At 26.4% G+C, this 23,089-nt stretch overlaps 1 protein-coding gene across 1 annotated transcript; it reads left to right on the top strand.

Moving 5' to 3' along the window:
- Positions 1–6,137: 6,137 nt before the first annotated feature.
- On the top strand, positions 6,138–7,312 carry LOC113557542. Its single transcript, XM_026963117.1, has 2 exons — positions 6,138–6,331; positions 6,973–7,312. Exons 1-2 carry the CDS (start codon positions 6,138–6,140, stop codon positions 7,310–7,312), a joined length of 534 nt encoding a protein of 177 aa, XP_026818918.1.
- Positions 7,313–23,089: the final 15,777 nt, after the last annotated feature.

Raw genomic sequence — 23,089 nt, 5'->3', positions numbered from 1 at the left:
CTTAAATTATATCACGATAAATCCATATTTATAAAGTATAGACAATAAACTTTTTAAAACTGTATGTATACATATTTCAGTGTTATACCTACATATAAATTTTTTTGCTTCACTATTCGTGAAGTTATAGCAAATAGAACCGAACCTAGACAGTCCGCGAAAATATTTGACTAAAAAAAGTATTAATATATATTTTAGGCGCGTTTTATGCCTTGTCGGTTCTATCACGTCATTTTAAAGTATTAATAATATGTAATATACTATTAATATTATAATATTCGATATCGATCGTTTTTAAGGAGTTGAGTACAGACAATTTGAAGGCAATTTCCATAGTGTGCGCGTGCATGGCGTGTTTTGCGTTTATAGTAAACGATTATTAGTGTGTCTGCGCCCGCCCACATGACTACCACTGCATGCCCACTGCACAATGCCACAATGGTTAATTATTATTATTATTATTATTATCTTCAATTATGCCGACATGCCGTGTATTATACATTTAGGCTCGGGCCACACGATGCGTTCTTTTCGCACGGAAAATATGTGATGCGAAAATTCCGCAACAGCCGTATTCGACCAAACGATGCGGAATTACCGGATGCGACATTTATTATTATTTATGTACACTATATATATATTTATTGGGTAAATAAATGAAATAACAGATATACATAGTTCGTCAATTATTATTAGATACTAGATAGTATACACTATATATAGTACTATAGAAGTATATACCAAATGTTTATGCTTCTGACAGCCCATAATATAGATAGCATTTTTTTTGTAAATTAGTTTGAATGTTAAAGCTCTTAATTCCTTATAATAGTTTAGTATTGATCCTAGTGAGATGTTTTTACCCATACAAATTCTTATTAATTAAAATATTGTATTAATATTGTAATGTTAATATTAGCTTGTAATAATATTAAAACAAAAAAAACACGTTTTTCAGATGAATTTGTGTATGATAATTAATAATTATCTATAGGTACCTTTTTTAAGCTGAGCTTGTGGCGAAAGTAGAAATTTAAACAATTATTATAAAATATATTATATATAATATGATTAATTAAGTTTAAAAATTGTATAGTATAAGGTTCCGTATAAGTTGTAATATATTGAAAATATTAAAGATATAGGTAGGTAGTAGGTACATAATAACATGTAGGCGTTATAGGTATAACGTAGTAATTTTTATTTATAATAATAATTGAAATTCAATTTTTAACAATATTTTTGTTGAAATCAGGAAAATATACAAATTGTATTATATAGCTAAAAATGTATCAAAATTCAATTTTTATAGACAAGAATTATAAATTTTAACAATAAGATTTTTCTTTTCCTAGTCATTTTTTGGTCTACATTACAACCAATTTTTTGTTTAAAATTATAAATACTTTTTTTTTAGTTATTTTAATTTTAATTTTAACGAAATTAGGTACTTAAATGAAGAATAACAAATTTAGTTATTTTGTATAAATAAGATTTCTTATAAACAGTTTTTTTTGTTGGAATTAATAAAAAATATTTAGCATAATTCAACTAATATTATGTATATATGTGATACCTACGTCCTACATTTCACAGTGTATTATTATTTTATTATTATTGAAGTTAAAATATTGACACAATTGGATATTCAAGCGTAAACCGATTTCATAATAAACTATATATTCCTTTATTGTATTATGTAGTAATTTGAGTATGAATTATATGATCTATATTGTAGATACTTTAAATTTTTACCAAATGAGCTATACTAATAAATATTTGGAATTATTTCATTTCTTTTCTGTACATTTCAATAAAAGTTTTTCACTCAATCAAAACCTTGAATATTTAATACAAGATTTTTCATAAGTTTTATTATTTCTATTTGAATATATTGAAGATATATTTTTAGACATTTTGTTGTTCATTTTTGTATGAAATTATATATATAAAGAATAACGACTTATATCATATTGTGATAATAATTTAAAAAATATTATTTGTGGGGACTTGAAATATTTAACGTATATTATTATATTTTATATACACAAAGACAATTTAAAATATAATGTGTTCAGCAAACATTAATTTAACCTGCTAGTGTATTAGTAATAGTGAAATAAATTTATTTGCAATCAATATACATATATTTATCATGAAATATATTTAGGGTCATTCTTACAATGTCCGGTCATGTGTCGGTTAACGGCCCTTAGTAATATACTCGTAAGCTGATAGACCAGTGGCGGATTAAGCAATTTGCCGCTTACTAGCAGGACATTTACCGTCGTCTCAAATTATATAATATATAATAATATTATAAATACATTTTATTTTTTCAAGTGCAGAAAATTTGCTGCTCCAATTACTTGATTATTTTGCCTATAGGGTAACCCGACGCTGTGAAAGACCATCTTCACTTAAAATAGTTTTCGTTTGCAATGATTTATCATTAAAATTCAAATCTAATACATCTATTGAAGATCTGCTCAACGACGAAGTACACTCGATACCTACTGCATAGCATTATAGCAGAGTGATTACCAATTTGCCTATTTTTTCATATTAATAATACCTAATAAACCATAATAATATAATACATTGTCCAAATTATTTGATCTTTTAACAAAATGTCTATAATACCTACCTTTTAGAATTAACGTCATATCGCATTTTTGCTATCACATTCAATTGTTACTATTAAGTCAATATACATCATAATGCTTTATCTAAAAATTAGAAAAATATTAATCAATTATATAATATTTGCAGTATATAACTATAGCTATGATTTCTTTTCTTACTCGTATTGTGGTATTTCTACGTCAAGTATTTACTCTTTTTAACCTAAAAAAGGGTGGGAAAATGCGAGTATCGCTCTGCTTGTATAGTATAGAGATGGAGAGAGGTCACTATAACGGGTGTGTTAAATTTGAATGCAATGACAGATATTATTGTATACAAAAAACAAATCTGAACGGAGATGATTTGTTAGTCTAGGATAATTAGTAGGATATATTATATTATTACCTATATTTAAATTGTAATACATCGTTATTTTACGCGATTTAGTAAAAAATTAAATTTTATACGCTCATAAATTTATTTTTATATTGACGCTAGAATTTTTTTACAGTTATTTGGAGAAAAAGTTTCGGAGAACCTTGTGTTGGGTTTTTAACCTTAGGTATATAAATATTATAAATCACAAAAATGTTATGAATTTTCAACTTCAAAATTCCTTGCAAATTTTTGCGATTTTGAAATAATTCGTAAACATCTGAACTTTAAATACTTATAAACAAAAATTGTGACTAACGATTTTGGGTTTTTCTTGCTATGATAAGTACAACTTATAATAAACCTTGTATTAAATTTAAAAAATTTTCTGGATTACCAAATTTTTTTTATCGGCATTTCAAGAAAAAATGTTTATAAAAATCGAAAATTTTAATTGTCTATAAATATATAGCTAAGTCACCCCAAAGTACCAACTAGATTCATTTTTATTTTCAGAGTTGGGCTGAAGTCAAAAATTAAAGGATTATTACTACTCCAAAACATGATGACAGACACAAAAAAAAAAAAATAATAAATAAATAAAAACATACATCATTGTAAAATAAATATATTTATTACTCCGTTGAGAATCTAAAACATATGCTTGAGTGCATTGGTTGAGAATAATAGTATAAGGATTATAACATTTATAAAATGAAAAATTATGTTTAGATATCATGTGGCCTATGCTATAATAATCGCACACGTTATTAGTGCTCGTAGAACTAAATCCGATCACATTACTTTAATTTATACATTCTTATAGTTTCATATTTTGAAATCGTGATTTATCAAATATGTTTTTGGATGAGGGGAGATCTTCACTGATAATAATTAGGCCACTAACCAGTACCGTGGGTTAACCGAATATTTAATAATATTACATTTTTACGATAATATGATGGCTATAAACAGCCCAATACATGGTCAATATTGTCGTATAATCAATTTATAATAATATATTATTGACCGTGTTATTTGGCGTTATTGAATGTTGTGTATTTAACAAATTATTGAAATATATATCAAAATCATTTCTAATATATTTATTGACGAATAATAATTATTCGTATAGAAAATCGATGAGATTCGAGTGCCTACAGTGTATTTCCTATACCTATCACCAACCGTCTAATGATCGTAATTTCACGTTACGGACAACGACGAGTCGAAAAAAAACGTATGGACCGGCCTCGTCAGTCACCTACTCTGTGCTATGACTGTCAGCGTCGTTAAGGACGCAACGTTTTCGTGCGCTAGATGGCGATCACAGTTCTAAAATTTGTATTCTGTGATCTTTGTCTATGCCCGTAAATAGTGGAACTAATAGAATAATACTCGTGTATTAATTTTTATATCATTATTGATTATAGATATGTTTGATTTCGGGAATTTAATTTCTGATAAATTTCTAAGAAGAAATAGATGAAACTTACGTAGCTTAAGTTTTTTTTTAAATACAACTTTATTATACATTGTTCATTGATGTCATAAAAGTTTGAAATATATTTGAATAGTTTGATTTTATTTTTAATCTTAAATAATCCTTTTAAGCTTAATCTTTATAGAACAATACGTATATAATGTATTAATTTTTATTTTAAACTGTATTCTTTAGTAAATTAATCATAAATTAAAAAAATATGGGTATGTCTGTACTCTGTATACCAAATACAAATTACCATTAAAAGTGGTTATGAAATCTCTTTTGGTAATTTTTATTATAATAATTATGAAATAATTGTTAAATTGTTATTTTTTTTTTTTGTAAAATACTGTGAAACAAAGAGGTTAAAATAATAAGTAACACAAGATAAAAAATACTGCAATATACATGTAGGTATATTATATATACATAATATAACATAACTTAAAACGTTATGAACTCTTAGTAAGTTAGTCAATCTTTTTTATAAATTTCATGAGCTGACAATATTACCTTGGAAACTGTCTGCTCTTTATTTTAAGTATTCTTAATAATATTATTTCCCAGAGAATTTTAATCGTAAATTAATTGATATCAATCTAAACACGATTTTAATGGTTTTTTTTTTTTATGTACCTACAGCGTACAAAAACTGACGACAAAATATCGCTTATGAAAACATTAGATTTCGTTAATAACCAATAATAATAAAATAATTATAATTTCAAAATATTCAACCGATATATTTTATTACCAATTTACAGTATAGGTATAGGTTGTCGTTTCTATATTCTAATTAAAAAAATATTAATCGTAGAGACTTGAAATATTTCGCCATTATTAAATGTATATTATAATGTTTTATGCATAGGTAATTTAATTTTAAAAATATTTAGACCATTATAAACCATTTATATTGACATTAGCTAAAAAGATAGTTACAAAAATGTGAAAAATGTATGATATATAATAATATATAATTATTTAATTATAATTAGTTATATATACCTATAATTATATTTTATTATTATATTATAGGTATGCGTGGTTTATGCTGAAATTTAATTTAATCTAACGTACCTAAATTATATTATCAAAAGAAAAGTTAATAAACAATATTATTTTATATAAATTGGTCGTCTTCACCATAAACATTATTAATACTTAAATCAATTTGATATTTTCATATATCTTATTCAAACTCCAATTTATTTTTTAACGTTTTATTATCATAAATATACTAGTACATAGCTAACATATGAGAACACATGCACTATATATTTATTATACACATAATTATATATAAATACATAATATACCTATATGAATCTATTATCTGTTTGTTTTTGATCATTATTGTTAATGATTTTTTATGAATTATAAAGAATAATACATTTTTTAGTAAAACGAAATTATTATGATATGAACAATGTTAAATTATACTTATTTTGTTTATGTTCAATGTGAATTTACTTATATTAAATACATTTGTTTAAAAAAATAACATACCTATATGTATATATTTTCTGGTTAAAATAATAAATAATATTTAAGCGTTCCGAAAACATCTGATTGGTTTGTTATTATTTTCGTCAATTATAATGATATATCCTACGTTTATATATTATTGAGGTATTAAAGCGTTGAAAAAATGAACTCTTATCCTGGTTTTAAGGTAAATCGTAAGGAATTTAAACCGTTACTGCGGTCAGGATTCAGTGATAGCGCACTTCATAAAAGCGCCGTAATAAATGGATTTCCCCCACACCGTCCGAAAAAAGTTCAGCATAAACGTCACAAGAAGAAATTCGTTGGAGCAATGATGTGGAATAAGTCTTCAAAGAAGTAAAAGTACTCCATTTTCGCTTGAATTTTAATACACACATATCCCTTTATCCGCGATTCTACTTCAGACCATTTATTATCCGAATCCAATGAATATGTAGGTACAGTAATATTTCCAGTGCAATTTCGCGTCATATATGTGACAAAACCACAAAACACGTCCGTTTCAATGCTCCCCTTATCACACTTTCAAAATATATAACTTTCGATAAAACCAAAATCTTATTTGCATATAGTTTGTGCAGAAATATTCATCAAGTCTCATAGTTAGTGTACACAAATTAATTGAGTTTTGACCAAAACAAAGCAAAAGCTATTGAAAAAAAAACTCATTTGAAATTTTTAATTTTACATATTAAAGTAATAGGAGGGAGACCCATAATTTTACACTAATGTATTTTCAGTGTTTTTGATTTTATTATTGTCATGTAAAAGTAGAATTCCACGTTCTACGAGGAGTTTAACAAAAATTGCACAATTTGTGCAAAAACAATGGGACTTGGTTCGTATTTCTGTACAAACGCTCGGTTTTATCAAAAGTTTAATTTTTGAAAGTGTCAAAGTGAAGTTTATTAAAAATCAAATTGAACAATATGTACACAGCGTATACATTAGTAAAACTATTTCAACTACTATAACAGCGGCCCAAGTAGCAGTGACTCCGAAGACAACTCTGAAGACGACGACGATGACAACGAGGCGTACGACTACGTCAGTCTATTCCAAATTTGTATGAACTATTTGTTTCCCAGGGCGTTTCCCATACAGCCCGTGTATTGGTGGATCAAGTCCGCGCAGTCGGTGTCGGACTTGAGAGAAAAAAGCGCTGGAAAAATATTGTCGCCGGTGGGCCGGTGCTCGATATTCCCGGAAGGAGTGTTCGTGCAATCTACCTCGGAGAAAGACGTAACGAAAATATATTTTCCCGGCGTTAAAGAAATGTTCAAGGCTTCAAACCGTTCTATTCGAAATATTAAATAACATATAATATATATATCTCTCTATATATATATATGATGTACGTTTTACTGTACTATCAAACTTGAATACTTAACTTTATTAACAATAAATAAATACATTGTATACGTTAATAATTGTGTTTAATATATTTAATTTGAATCGTCCACGTTATTATTAAGAAGGTAGATAATTTATATGCAGAAATTAGGCATGTGCAATACCAGTACTTAATGCGTCGTTGATTTATTATTGTATGTATTCAACTATATTCATGTATTGCGAAATCAACACGTAATCAAGCGCTTTGAAAATTGCCAACATTGAATTAATTACGAACGGTCAACGCGTCCCCTAAAGGACGCCACACAACTACTATTTAAGGAGTTTAGTATAGACAATTTTAATGACATTTCAGAAGAATGTTTGATATAATATTATATTTGAATACTAATTCAAAATATTTTAAAAGCGGTCTCGTTGTATAATAATGAAATTATTTAGAAAAACGGGTTTGCGCAGAATAAAGTTACAAATAGATTTACCAATTTTCCACACTACAAACAAAAATAAAATAAAAATAATTATAAAAAGATTAATACGTAACGATGAACATATTATATTTTTTATATATCTATATACACATTTCTGTATATCCTGTCTTTGTAATTGTTTGCCACGCGCAAAATCATTTTTATGGATAATTTACGAATTGTGTCATTATCATAATGTCGTCGTGCCCGTGCATCGGGCGCCTGCCTACCGAATGACTTGTATACTTGTCGTACCAGTTGTAATATTATATATTCGTATATTGTTATATTGTTATATTCGTTATAATGTACCATTTATACCTATATATGTGTATAATACAATAATATTATGTATACTACGGAAAGTTTATTTTCAAACAATTTACATCGCGTTTATCGTTAACCAGGCGCAGTTTGATATGTTTATCGGATGAATAAATTTAAAATAAAAAAAACGAAATGTATTACATACAACATTAGTGTTTACTTTACTTGTATAAAATATGCCCATGATTTTTTTCTGTTTAAACGTTCGTTCCATTAAGTGGGCACGCCGACGAGTGAGTTCGACGCGTTCGTTAAGCCGCGTAATACATAGCGACCATTACGATGGTGAGATTAGAACGCGACTCGAACAATATTAGAATAATTGAACGAGTCAAATGAAATATGTACAACCAAAAGCTAATCGTTAAAATGCGTTCGTTTTCATATCATTTCATCAGTATTACTGTGTGTACCTACATATAGATAATAAATATCCACCGTGAAGACCAACCCATTTATTATGTATCGATAATATTACATATTTTGAAAAAAAGAAAAGAATTTCCGCCGTTTATGTATACTGCAATATGACCCGTATACCTTATTTATTATTATATTGTTTCCATCATAACGTTATAATAATTTCGATTCGTGTATGATACCTATTGTCAGTACCTACTTGCCTAGAATACCATCATTGTTTACACATTTTATATGTTTTAGATACCAATTATAGTTTTTATTTACTCTGACGATCAAATTTCTACGTGGCTTGAGTAAATAATAAATATATAATTATTTTTGAGACTTTGTTTTACACTATTTTGTAGAATAATAGTCGTTCACAAACGTTATGCCATCATAGAAGCTCTAATTCTTATATCAAAAGTTGGCTCCTAATAATTATCTAATAGCTTCCGACTCCTTGTCCTGTCTACTAGCTCTCAAATCCAACCCCTTCAATTCCCTTCCTTCCCCTCTAGCTCTCCGTATAAAACATATTACTCTCGCACTTCACCAGTCTAATTATTCCATTCAATTCCTGTGGATCCCTAGTCACATAGGAATTTATGGAAATGAAGTAGCCGATAATCTAGCCAAATCTACGTCTTCTTTAATTTGTCCTTCTCTTACCCAACTCCCTCATACAAACTTTACGCCTACTATACGTCATCACATTAAGCACCTTTGGTCCTCCCAATGGTCAAATCTCCCAGAAAAATTTGCCGCTAGATATAAACATATAGTTCCCATTATTCCACAAAAAATCTGGTTCAACAACCTCCATTTATCTAGAGCAACTATCGTCCAATTTAACCGCCTACGCTCAGGTCACACAACCCTGCCTGCTCATGCCTACAAACTTGACCTAAATGATTCCCTATTCTGCACCTTACACATAATAGAAATGCCCTGTGATCTTTCTCACATCCTTTTCGAATGTCCTTCTCTATACCCAAAACGCACTACTTTGTTTAATTCCTTAAAACCCCTTAATATCTCCCCTAATCTATATTCTATTCTCAATTCTAATTCTGAAACTGTCATTAATTTAATAATAACCTTTATTCTGGAGGCTGGCTTTAGAATTTAATTTTTGTAATATTATATTTTGTTTTGTATTCTTTCTCGTTTATTGTATCTGTATCACCTATTAATTGTTGAGCTATAATTGTATTTACAAAAAGCTAATAAAAAAAAAAAAAAAAAAAAAAAAAAAAAAAAATGTGTATAGTGTGCATTTACAAAAATATAATGAAATCAGTTATGTTGTTTAATATAAATGCGATAGCTATGAATAAAGAATAAACATATCAAGTTGAACACAGTTGTTACGATAATTCAAACAATCAAATATCAAATAATGTGTTGATTTTTTTTTTAAATAGAGAAAATAAAATTAAAACTTCTATTCTCGTAAAACCTTGAGATAACTGATTTATGTAGAACTATATATATATTATATATAATATATTAACTATGGTTAGATAAGTTGTACAAAGACTGGGGATTGGACGACGACAGGCATTTGTACACAATGGTTTTGAATTGTTATTAAAAATTGTTTAATCATATTATGTTAATTAAATAATCTCGAAAATATCAACAGCAACTTATTATTTTATGAGTAATTTCAATATTAGTCCGGGAAAATCAATTCGTTGACGATATATATTATTTTAAATCAAGCGATGATAATATTATTATGTAATATGCATTGTCGTCTGTCGATGTAATGTATAAATATTGAATTTTTTTTTATCCTATTTAGTATTAGATAAGGCTGTGTTAAAACAAATCTACCACATTTTTAATTATTATCATTTTTAAAAACGACTGACTGAACATAAATATTATTACTTTATTTACAGTTTTGAAAATGATTGATATAAACATATAGAATAACTAAACATCATATTATTGTAACTCATTTGTTCACACGGTCATTAAGTTATAATATAGTATAACAGTCGCGAAAACATTATTGAAATCTCATGACAGTTGCATCGAAAAATCGAAAAAATGTGTTTAACAAATTATATATGTAGCTATACTTGTATTACTGGACCATAATTGGGTATATCTTAGATACATAATACATATATTCCAATAATATCACCTAAACTAAATACTCACGGCTAATTATCAACTATGGCGATTCGAAATTTGATTTAGATATTATATTGAAATTCACAGAATAATAATAATATTCTGCTTAGGAATATGTTATTATCAATGATGACATCATTTATGACGTCTTTCGAAAACGTAAAAAACTTAGAACACGATACCTATGGGCTATGACAATCGTAACTATAGCATAATGATGTATTTTTTTTCAACATTTTGTTTTATAATGATTTCAAACAAATTATATAAATGGAAATATTATCAAAACCATTCATTGAAATAACATTTGAAATAATAAACGCATTAAGGGTTAGTCATCTGTACACTATATACACATCTGAATTTTATATTTATTATTATTTTTTGTAAAATCTCCTTCTCGCGTTTTCGTCAAGCCTAATGCGTAATCAACTTTGTTTTTCTGTAATTTTCTCGAAAGATCCATATATAAGATATTACAATATAGGCAGTCAGGTAAGTACAATGCACGAACGATTTATTTACCTATTGATTTTTTTGAATGTCATTACAATGGTTGCGCTATGAGATGGCCGCGAGCTAATTAGACACCCGTATATCCTGTCGTTGCGACAATACGCATTCCGATGAAAAAATAAATGAAATGTACCAAAATTCGTCTTGGAAAAAAAACCATAGGTGCGACTAGTGATTTCCTTTCTCGAAGCGGTATCCTATTTGAGACTATAATAACCAGGGCTCGAGACTTAAATCATTTGCTAATTTTAATGGATTGACTTAAAATGTAGCAGAGTACTATATGGAATTGTTAGTGATGTTACGTCCAATTATGGAATTGGAAAGTGCTTTTTTTTATGATTTTTTAAAAAGATACTTATACTTGATATTTCCAGTTTTTCTGAATATATTAGCTTTGTCGAACAGTTTTTCTACTTTTTAAGGTTTTTTCAAAAAATCTCTCGGAAAATCTATAAACAATAAGGCAAAATGCTTCGGAAGTGAAGTTTGGTTTTTTTGTAATAATTAGTTTATTTTTTTTTGATTTTTTAATTTCAAACTTTTCCTAATCATCTTGTTTCAATATTTTTTGTAATCTTTAATTATATTATTTTTAGCACAGTTACAAATTAAATTTAGTACCTGATTGATCATGTAAAAAGAAAATTTTTTTTATTGATTAAATATTTTTGCTCAAATTTAAGTTTTTTAAATGTTTATTTGAGTGCTTATACAGATGTTTATAAGCGCTTTTTTACGCGCTTATTTTAATGATTTTAAGTGCTATAAGTCTCGAGCCTCGATAATAACTATTGTGTTTTAATTGTAGAAAATATAATATTTACCTATACTTTAATTATTGGTATATGAACCTAGGTCACTGTAAAACATTTTTAATTTTTTTTTTTAATAATTTGAGACTTAAATATTTTTTATCTATGTGTTAATAAAATACGTCTAAAAATATAAAAAAAATTAATATTTACTATACTTAATATTTTTTTAAACTTATGAGTTATGACTTATGACTGACAATATTATAATTAATGTAGTTTTGTTGAAAATGAAATATGTAGTACCTAATATTATATTAAATCAAGAAATAATAATTATATTGATCTTAGTCTTAAATACTAAATAACCTACACGGTTTTTTTTTTCTGAAAAATATTAACACCCGAATAATAACAACGGTTATGACTATGAGTGTCCCAACATTTCCTTATATTTTTTATTTATGTATTTGAATACGTTCACCATTTGATGTTTATGTATTTTATTTATTTAATATGATCTAACCGTATATATTAGATATTCAATTTTGGTTATAAATTTATAACTTAATAAATATATTTTAATAATTTTCAATATTATTACTTTAAAATGTTAATTATAACTTATAATATATATTTTCATATAAATGTATATAATATATTTTTTCTCATAAACCACTTGGTACTAATGAATATTTTTGAAAAAATAAACATCAATAATTATTATTAAATAGTTCATATATGAAATTATTGTGAGCAATCAAAAATCTACAAGGTATCTTGCATGTCTTATAACTGTAGATACATAACTTTATTCTAACTTAAAGCCTTCAGTTATATTATACGTAAGCTAATCGAGTAACCGAGTAACTTGAATATGGCTTATCGTTGTGTATAAGCACGGCAAGAACATTCCGTACAATATTGTTTTAATGAAAAACAATAGATTCGGGATGTTTTATTTAATTCACAGTTAGCACAATTAGTTATATTATAGTATTATTAAATATTGTTTCAGAACAGCAGTAAATATTTTTGTTCCTAGTATAATAATATAATGAATATTTTTTTTAAAAAAATCGCATCCTGACAGTTCTTCATGTTTACCCATACTGCTGTAGCAACATTCGAAAGTTCATTAGTCGAGACAAATATATAATATTATACTACTATACTATGAAAATATACAATTTAATTTAAGGTCAATCAACAAAAAAATAGCTAACAATGCAAATAAAGCTATATTTATTTTAAAGCAAATCTATAAATAGGTACTAGATAAAAACAATATAAATAATGATTATTTTTTAAATCAATAAGAAAAGAAATTCACAAGATATTATTTTATTAATTTATTAAATATACCTCTAACAAGGTAAAATATAAAATAATTGTATTTATTTTGATAGTCTTGATTGTTTTGTTTAAGGAACAATGTTTAATTGTACCTAATTCATATTTTTTTTATAATTAATATACGTATTGTCAGTGCGACATTGTACTATATTTTATACGTTCTATGATATTTGTAGTTTAATTTTTTAATATATTTCAAATACAGGAATAATAATTAATAACACCAAAATATCTATAATAAGTTATTTATATACTTACAATAATTATTATAAATTGAATATATGTATTGTTAATTGTTATATTCACAATTAATTACAAAATTCAATTAATAATTTATAATAATTGTACCTATACATTGTATTAGTAAGTTTAATTTAAAGTTTGAATATTTTTTCATTTACCAATAATGATATAAATATATAATATTGAATGCGTCCAGACCGCACTATTATTTTATTTAGAGATGTTAAAAGAAGTTTTGATGTTGTGCTATTGTTACTGTATGTTATAGCTTCAATATTACAGAATGAATTGAAAAAATATAAGACTTAAGGTTAGGAATAGTATCTGTTTTTTATGTAAGTTTTTAGTGAGAAACATATATGTGTAACATGAAAACTTAAACATTTTCATAGCTTAAACATTAAAATATCGAAAAACAACTATCATGAATAACAGATATATATATAATGTTCTCAAACTTTTAAATTTTACAGTAGGCGAATACACTAAAATATTAAAACAAACAATACAGATTTGGAATAATATTGCTGACTTCAAATTATTATATACTTATTTGTAATACGAAGATACTCACAGATACTTCGGGTGTGGACGTATGGTGTCATCTTAAAGAACCAGGAAATATAACATAACATTTAAAACTATATTACTACAAATAAACGTACCACTATAAACAGGATGATGAAAACGTTAAAAATAAATATTAGCTAGTCTATCTAAGTAAATACATAGATATAATATATTATATATGTGTATAGGTTCCATACAAGATAATATTATTAAAACATTAAATACCATTAAAACATCACTAATCACTATGATATGTATTCGGATTTTGAATATGTGGGATATTGTGCGTGATGTTAATATTTAGTATAATAATACTATATTATTATGGTCGAACAATCAAACATAATAAGGAATTTATGATGTCGATTTGATTGCGGTCGTTAACGTGTTAATATCACAAAAAACGCAGTGACATCCACTAAAAAAAATATTTAATGAAAAGCGATGTGTATTATGTTCACTTTTTACACTTTAAAAATAATGGTCGATAGTCGTCGCGAGTCGCGACAAAAAAAAAAAACCAACAAGAAAAAATAGGTTTAACATTTAATGCGATCTTATTATTAGTGACAAAAACACACATCGCATTTGATCATATTTATATTGATTATATTGACTATTATTATTTATGTATTATACACGTTTATTATAATATTATCGTCGTTAAAAACGTTTTCATAATACAAAAATATATGTCTTATTATTATTATTATTATTATTATAATAAATTTTCCCCTGATGGTTTCCTAGTAGCTGTTATAATATTATACACATTTAAAATTCTCAACTTAATATTAGATATGTTTGTTATATTTTTTTTTCTTTATACTACATTAAAATTAAGTATTCTAATTTCTTGTACGTGAAAATATCCTAAAATACCATATATTATAATCACAATAATTGTAAAATAAACATTAAAATAATACCTTTAATAAATAAAATAAACAATTCAAATAATTTTATTTTGTACGAAAATTCAAAATATATTGAAACAAAAAAAAATATCGTAAGTGTTTAAATATTTCTAAAAATATTCGAAATACTATGATGGAATTTGAAATATTTCCGAACATATTGTTTCTAAAACTTATTCGAACAACCATTTTTGATTTTTTTTTTTAATTATTCAAGTATACCTAAACATTTTATCATAAATACTTTTAAAAATAATTTCACTCATGTCTGATCGCCATTATCTACTAGCTACCTATAATCCTAATGGCCTTAAAACATATAGTTACATAGGTACAACAAGAAATTTAATTTTCGTCCAATTAAACAATTTTTAACATCTATTATGGAGCACATTCGTGTGTCAGCTTAATTATAAGTAAAGAATGTAAAAAATGCGCCATCCATAAATGGAGCGTTTATATACTGTTAATGTTTAGGTATTAATAGATACATTTTTTTTTTTACTATCGAAGAATCAACTTAACTGTTTAAATTAAATGTTATTATAATCGAACGTTCTGTTTCAATTCATTATTACATCGATAAAATATTTTTCTTTGACACTTTAATATCGTGGGTAGTTAAACGCTTATTTCAGTTAAAAATATTATATTTTTTTTACTATTTTATGTAAAATTTTATCGTATAATAATATATATTTGTGATGCACGATGAACCGCTGAATAAATTTGTCTTTTTTTTAAATAAATCTCGCATTGTTACGACCATATTATTATAATATAGTTTTGAAGCCCGAAAAGTTACCACACGTAGTCGATGCGGCGCGTGGAACTAACAATAACACAATCGCGGGCATCGGCCTATTTTCGACGCCGTATTTTATAATATATTATTATTATCGTCAAGTCGGTTAGTTCTTTTTTTTTTTTTTTGGCTGCTGTTATTCCCGGAAAAATATCCGAGACAAACGGCGTCGGCGTGTTATCTGGAAAAAAAATAACATGAAAAAAAAGCGACGCACGTTCGGCTATTTTTATAATATCATTATATCTTGTAGAAAAAAAAATGTGTACATAATAATAATAGATTATAAAATGTAATATGTCGGTCGGAAATATACTAGAAAAATGGCTGCGGTGACTGGTAAATCTCTCGGTTTAAAAATAATCGTTTTTTTTTCCTCCCGAATTCCGTTTTGGGTTCAACAGAAGGCGTGCTGGACGATAACACGATTATATTAACATAATGATATACGGATGACGATATGCATTTATATTTTTCTCCATTCGCCGCGGCGCGATCACCATTTTTTTTTTTTTTTATTTGTCTTTCCGACGAGAGCATCATAATAATTAGCCCACACATATAAAGATAATAAAGTATAATAATATTATTATACGACGACCGGTTACTTCTGTGACGAATAAAAAATACGATCGTTCCCGAAATACCTAAGTTTTTATGGAAATCGTCGTACGATTGTCGTCTATATGGACGTCGTGCATCGCCTATGCTTAGATAGGACACGGCTATAAACGCTGAGTTCGATGCAATGATGCCTAGCGGGGCCGACTACTGTAGACTTAAGGTTTTCCAGCACACGTCGTGGCATACAATAATGAGTAATGAACGATTTTTCGTGCTTGGCGACACGAACGGAAATACGACAGTGGAGAAGACTCCACGACAATAACGGCGATCATGCAAACACTCACACTCGCCGTACCCTGCAGATCGATAATTCTCATATATAATTATTTGTATATTATTATTATACATTATCTATCTGTCTTTGTAAATGGTTTATCAATACACGCGTGATATATCTATCAAAATAAAAATATACTATACCTACTCTTAAATAAGAGGTAACTACTCGGAACCATCACGAAACTATATACGTATGATATCTACCGTTAATATTAAATACCGTCAATACCGAAATCGAATTTTCGAGATCTCGTTAATAACTTAATATGACCTAACATAAATTTGTCAGAGGGAACACGCCGAACGGTAGCGACGGAAGAAGACGTTATAATATATACCAATAATAAATCGAACTTTCTGTAAGCACTTGCAAGTAATTCGCAAGCCGAACTCTAGCAAGATAAGTGTTCTGCAGTATTTCCGACGTGTTAGAGCGTTCTACACATTTTATAAAATGGCCTTTAAGTAATAAAATGATCGGTCACGTCGTATAGCAAAACAAATGCGTCAGTGTCAGTCCACAAAATATGTCATAATATATACCTATAGCTATTTTTTTTTCGGTAATGGTATACTACGCAATGAGCGCATTCACGAGACGTAAAGAAAAAACCGGAACGTGTTATTCGGTATATACATGCACGCAGTATTCAATATTCATTTCGATAATAGAGGTATATACACTGCCCTCGTCACGTTTACATTTTTGTAATAATATCGGTATGCCGTCATCAATAATGTATTACATTATTTAGGCCTGCTGCGTCGTTTCCGAATAGTATCGGAATATAATATAGTATAATACTGGAGACCAAATTATTTGCTGGGCTAGTCACATCAATGCAATAATCCCGACGTCGTCGATTTTCGATCGTTGCATTGCATATTTTACTATCATACCCTTGTTTCATCCTATATATACTGTATGCAATAAGAAAAATATTGTAGTATAATAATTAATAACACTGTAATGAATTATACATAAATTACGATTGGATATCGTTAACGAGGCATTGGAGTTATAATATGAAATTATAGCGCGAAAACGAAAAATCTAGAAACGGCGACGATCGCGGGGCATTGTCTAAAATGATTGTATAATATAATATGGTGGTATCGTATAGACTTAGGTAAAATGCTTTTACTTTAGTACTTATGAAAAATTATTATCCAAATATATGTTTTCAAAAACAAAACAAACAAAATAATTAATACTTTGTTAAGCGTGAAATTTACACGTGGGGCATTCCGATATTTATTTTACATTATTGCAGTCACAGGCACACTATAGGTAGTTACTTATTACTGCATTACGCACATACTTACACGGTACCTACACAAACTTAAGAAAATTTCCTGTATCGAATTCGATATTCGACTTCTTAAAAGCCATTGGTAGAATTTCAACCTTCGAATCAACTTACTATACACGAAACACGTCATGCTATAGCAGTATAGCTATATAGCAGTCGGTATACCAGTATATAATATATAACTTGTATGTGTGTAGGAAGGGTGGGGAGTGGTGAAAAAAATTCTAAAGCTCCCCAAATTCAAAGATATATATATACATAACTACACAAAATACCAATACATTATGTATAATGTAAAAATATATATTAAGTACCTAGTACCTAGGTTTATATCAAAACTATATGGGGACACTAAAATAAATGAATTAAATAAAATTCAATATTCACTTCTTTTCTACCATTATAAATACTTTTATTTCGCATATCATATAATAGGTATATTATTTACATATATAGTGGATAGTCAAGTATCGCTAACGACTTAAAACCAAACTATAACCTGAAAAACAAATATAATTATATTTTTAAGCTTTTCTAAAAAACAATATCTCATACAATTTCGTTTTTTTAAACAATCACAGGAGGTCTGAACGAACCCACATCGCTTTTTAGTCTTTGTACATTTACGTTTCTAACTTACACGCGTTTGCTAGATAGATATAATATTAACAATTATTCGACTGTACATTTCGATTTTTATGAAAAATATACGTTATAATAATATTGTATTATACTAAGCTTATTGCAATGTGAAATATTATGATTGAGTTAATTTATATATATATTATTTATAAATTATTACCAAATGTAAATAATAGCGCTATAATTGCCATCTGTGCGTTATATCAGAGCGCAAGAAAAATATCAAAAACAGTTAAATTATAGGCAGTTATTTTGATAGTATTAATTATGATCAGGATTTATGCTGTAATTATTTACAAGCATAAAAAGGTATAATTAAAAATGATTAGTTATATTTTTACTTGATGTTATCGATCGAATGATTTGACTTTATATAGCTGTTACAAAATATGTTCAGATAAAACTAAATAATGCAAAAAAATTATTGAAAAATATTTTATATTAAATTTAACGAATATTACATTATTCCTCCTACATAGTATAATAATAAATTAAGCATTGTATACTACAGTTTAACAATTATTATACTATTGAAAAATAATTGCGAGAGACCGAGTATACGTGGAGACAAATTGCTAGGAAATTCGTGTAACTTACTAAAAATAAATAGCACTGATATGAATCGTGACGTATGACAAAAAAATAACAATAATTATATAATAATGTTAACCATTACAACATAAATTAATAACATTTATTTCAGACCTCAATACTTTTAGCGATGTATTTATGTGTTGTATTTTAACCGCAAACAAGAATTATGATTTAATAGAATATAACGGCGCGCAAAAACAATTATATTCGATTATCCAAACTGTTAATGTTATTATGTTAATAATAATATTATGACTGGCTATACTGACATTGCGTGCTGTGTGTCTCATAATGAGGTGTAGTGTCAAAGGAGAATTTTACAGCGAAAGTCATATTCTAATCTATACGAAAATGTTTTAATGTCATTTGATTAAACCAATGCAAAATTAACTTGACGCAAACGTAATTGATAGTAGATATAATTTTTTCCAACCGATAATTGAATATACCTATTCCCTTTTTACAATTTTTTATAATGTGTCTATATGTAATAACAATACCTATCATGGTTTTTTTCTCACAGTTCCTATTAAAAAGTTTGTTTAACAACACTATTTAATTTTGCACGATTGCTCGGAACTCTGAGGATGTATATCTCTGAATATAACTTCCTTGTTTTGCTATTGAATTTTCCATGCACATATATTATTCATGGTTATAGGACACTTATTTGTATGGTCACCCGGAAAAAATGAAAACTGCGGACAGTTTGTACTATTTCAGGTAAAAAAAAATGTTGAGACATGAAATGTTAGACATAATTTGTTATTACAAAACACATGCAGGTAGTTAACATTGTAAACATACATAAATAATAATAATAATCAGGGCTAGGATTTGTATGCAATAAACAATTGTAAAATAATAAATATGCATTTAAATTGTTATAAGATAAACATAAAAATATAGTTACAAAAAAAATATTTATTTATTGAAATACATCAGTGATTGGCTGTTTGTCTTAAAATAATATCATTGAGAAATTTAATAATTTAGAAATAAAATTTATTTTATTTTATTTTTTATCAATTACAAAATATACCATAAAACATGAATTTTTCGCAATCATATTCGTTTTATTCAATATATACAATAATATGCATTTTATTCAAAATATGCAAAAACATGCTAAATAAAAACACCACCATTTACGAGTACATACCGTAAAAAACGTCCGTGATCTAATTTTACCAATGTATTATCACCGTACAAAGTGTCCGCGATCGATTTCTATCAATTTTATATCACTGTACAAAGTGTCCGCGATATGCAACTCAAACAATAGATAGTACAAACTGTCCGTTTACCATTATTCATACATTATTATACCTACCTAGTAACCTATGTATAGGACAATAAGACATAGGCACTGAATGTCTCATTTATATACTGTAACCACAATATATATTTTATATTATATTATTATTCATATAGCTTGGCTACTTTACAATAGTTTATGATTTTTAGCAAGTTTTTTTTTTTAATAATAATCTTATTATTCTCTTGTTCAAATTAATATTTTTTATCATTTATTTGTTTGACGTTTTCATATTTCTTATATTGTTAGATCAGCTCGTTATATCGAGCAATATTATCGATTATAGCTTTTATTCTGTTTGTTCCAGACAAATCCTGACACACTGTCAGTCAACAGTGATTTTGGATAAAACATTTCCGAACTGACTATAATAATATTATATTTTTAGTATTATTATTATCATATCATAAGAGTTACAATACAAACTAATGAATATGTCAAAAATGTCAAACATCATCGAGACTATTTCATATTTTGACATATTATAATATTATATTACTTAGTCACAATTTTGTTAGTATCTGTACATATTTGTATTATTACATTAATACTTACTATCTTTTAGCGAAATAATTCAAATTAAAATATTCATAGCGTCTATATATTCGTATAATAGATATGGTATACAACATTATAATGCGTACTTGGTTTTAATATTTGGATGTCACATAATTATATAATATTATGTTTCATATGTATAGTAATATTCTTTAGTTGTTAAACTACGACAGCGTCGCAAAAAGTTTTTTTATTGTTGACGCGTAATTATATTATACAAATCAAAACTAGGTTTCAATTATATAGTTAATATATGATAAAAACTAGTAAGTGGTATTGACGTATTGTATAGGTGTAGATAATGTTAGTTATTCAGCGATTCATTTGTATATTTGTAGTTTCATTTGTAATAACGAATTGAAAAACAATAAAATTTTTCTTTACAATGCGTTTGAGTTGAATGCTTTTGCACGCACATAAAAATGTCTATTATGTGTTTGAGCGGCTATTATTCTGCAATTATCGGTATGAGTCCATCTTAACGAAATATTTTGTATATGTATAATTTATTAATGACAAAAATTAAAAAAAAAATGAATTAAAAAAAAAATAAATACATCTGAAGACTTGTAAGTATAATATCCTATAAATTAGGTTTAATTTATTAAAAGTTTAATGAAAGCCGTAAAATATTATATAATATTTTAATATTTGCTGTAATTAATTACTTGTATTTTAATTTGCCTATAAAAGTAATACATTTTGTATTATTTTTTTTGAAAATATTTCAATATTCTGATAGTTTGTATATATACACTTATTTTTAAGATCACGTCTTGATATTTAAATAAACAATAAACACTTATTGAGTAAATATAAATCACGAGTTTTATGAGACGAATGAGATGATTTATAAATGATTTATAATTATTGTGGGTTAGGTTAGGTCATAAAAGAATATAAATATATATATATCATCAAATGTGTCAATGCAGTATAAGTACCTAGTACTTATAGTTCCCGAATAATGTCCTGCAGTAAATTTTCAATTTTGAAAGTCGTGCAATCGTTAAATGATGTTAATTTTTTTTTTAATATTATAAGTTAAACGAGCATATTATTATTATAAATTATAATACATTACACAATACGACTGGAAATAAAGCATATTTATTGATTATAATCATATTATAATTATTATAATTTATTTTAATAATTGAATAACGTTTCGTGAAATTAATATTATAATTTATAATATTGTATACTTATATCGTGTATTTTTTTTCGTTATCAAGTTATACATTTAATTATATGTTAAATTTCATAGAAAAATTACTTACAATACAACTAAGTTTTTAAATATATTGGTTTTCAAGTATTATAATCTAAGTATAGTTTTTTTTAAATGTATACTTATTTAAATATATAATTTTATGTAAACATTAAAATAAATCAGTATATATTTTCAATTTCCATTACAATTAAAAATCTGCTATTGTATAATCAAATAACAATATTTATTTTATGATTGAAGCTTATGGTACACTATTTATCTGAAAGTTATAAAATATCCATGTGTTTGTAATGCATAAATAAAATTGGACAAATATTTTATAGAACTCTTAACACAACGATGAAACTTAATTATTTATGAATAATATACTTATTCCCAAATAAAAACACTTGTATATATTTTATACTTAAATATGAAAAGCATCTATGGTCGCATAGATCGATTGAGATTATACAGGTACAATTGACAACCTAATGTTCAATTAAATTATATTTTTATAATGGCAAATGCATAATTTACAGTGTGATTATACATACTCGAGTATTCTAAAACTGTCACAATAGTAATTAAATTAAATTATTATATAATTATCAATCATAAACGAATTTCCTATGATCATTATGTATAATCTATACATTAGTATCAAACAAAAAATTATTAATAA

This window comes from Rhopalosiphum maidis, chromosome 3 (assembly GCF_003676215.2).
Source record: "Rhopalosiphum maidis isolate BTI-1 chromosome 3, ASM367621v3, whole genome shotgun sequence".
Lineage (NCBI taxonomy): Eukaryota > Metazoa > Arthropoda > Insecta > Hemiptera > Aphididae > Rhopalosiphum > Rhopalosiphum maidis.
This window is presented reverse-complemented; position numbering and strand designations above follow the sequence as displayed.

What these genes read in the sequence shown, in the direction of transcription:
- LOC113557542 (XM_026963117.1), top strand. Translation starts at nt 6,138, where the DNA reads ATGAACTCTTATCCTGGTTTTAAGGTAAATCGTAAGGAATTTAAACCG. An exon ending in TGGAATAAGTCTTCAAAGAA is followed by an intron (nt 6,332 to 6,972) that starts GTAAAAGTACTC and finishes CTACTATAACAG; the next exon opens with CGGCCCAAGTAGCAGTGACT.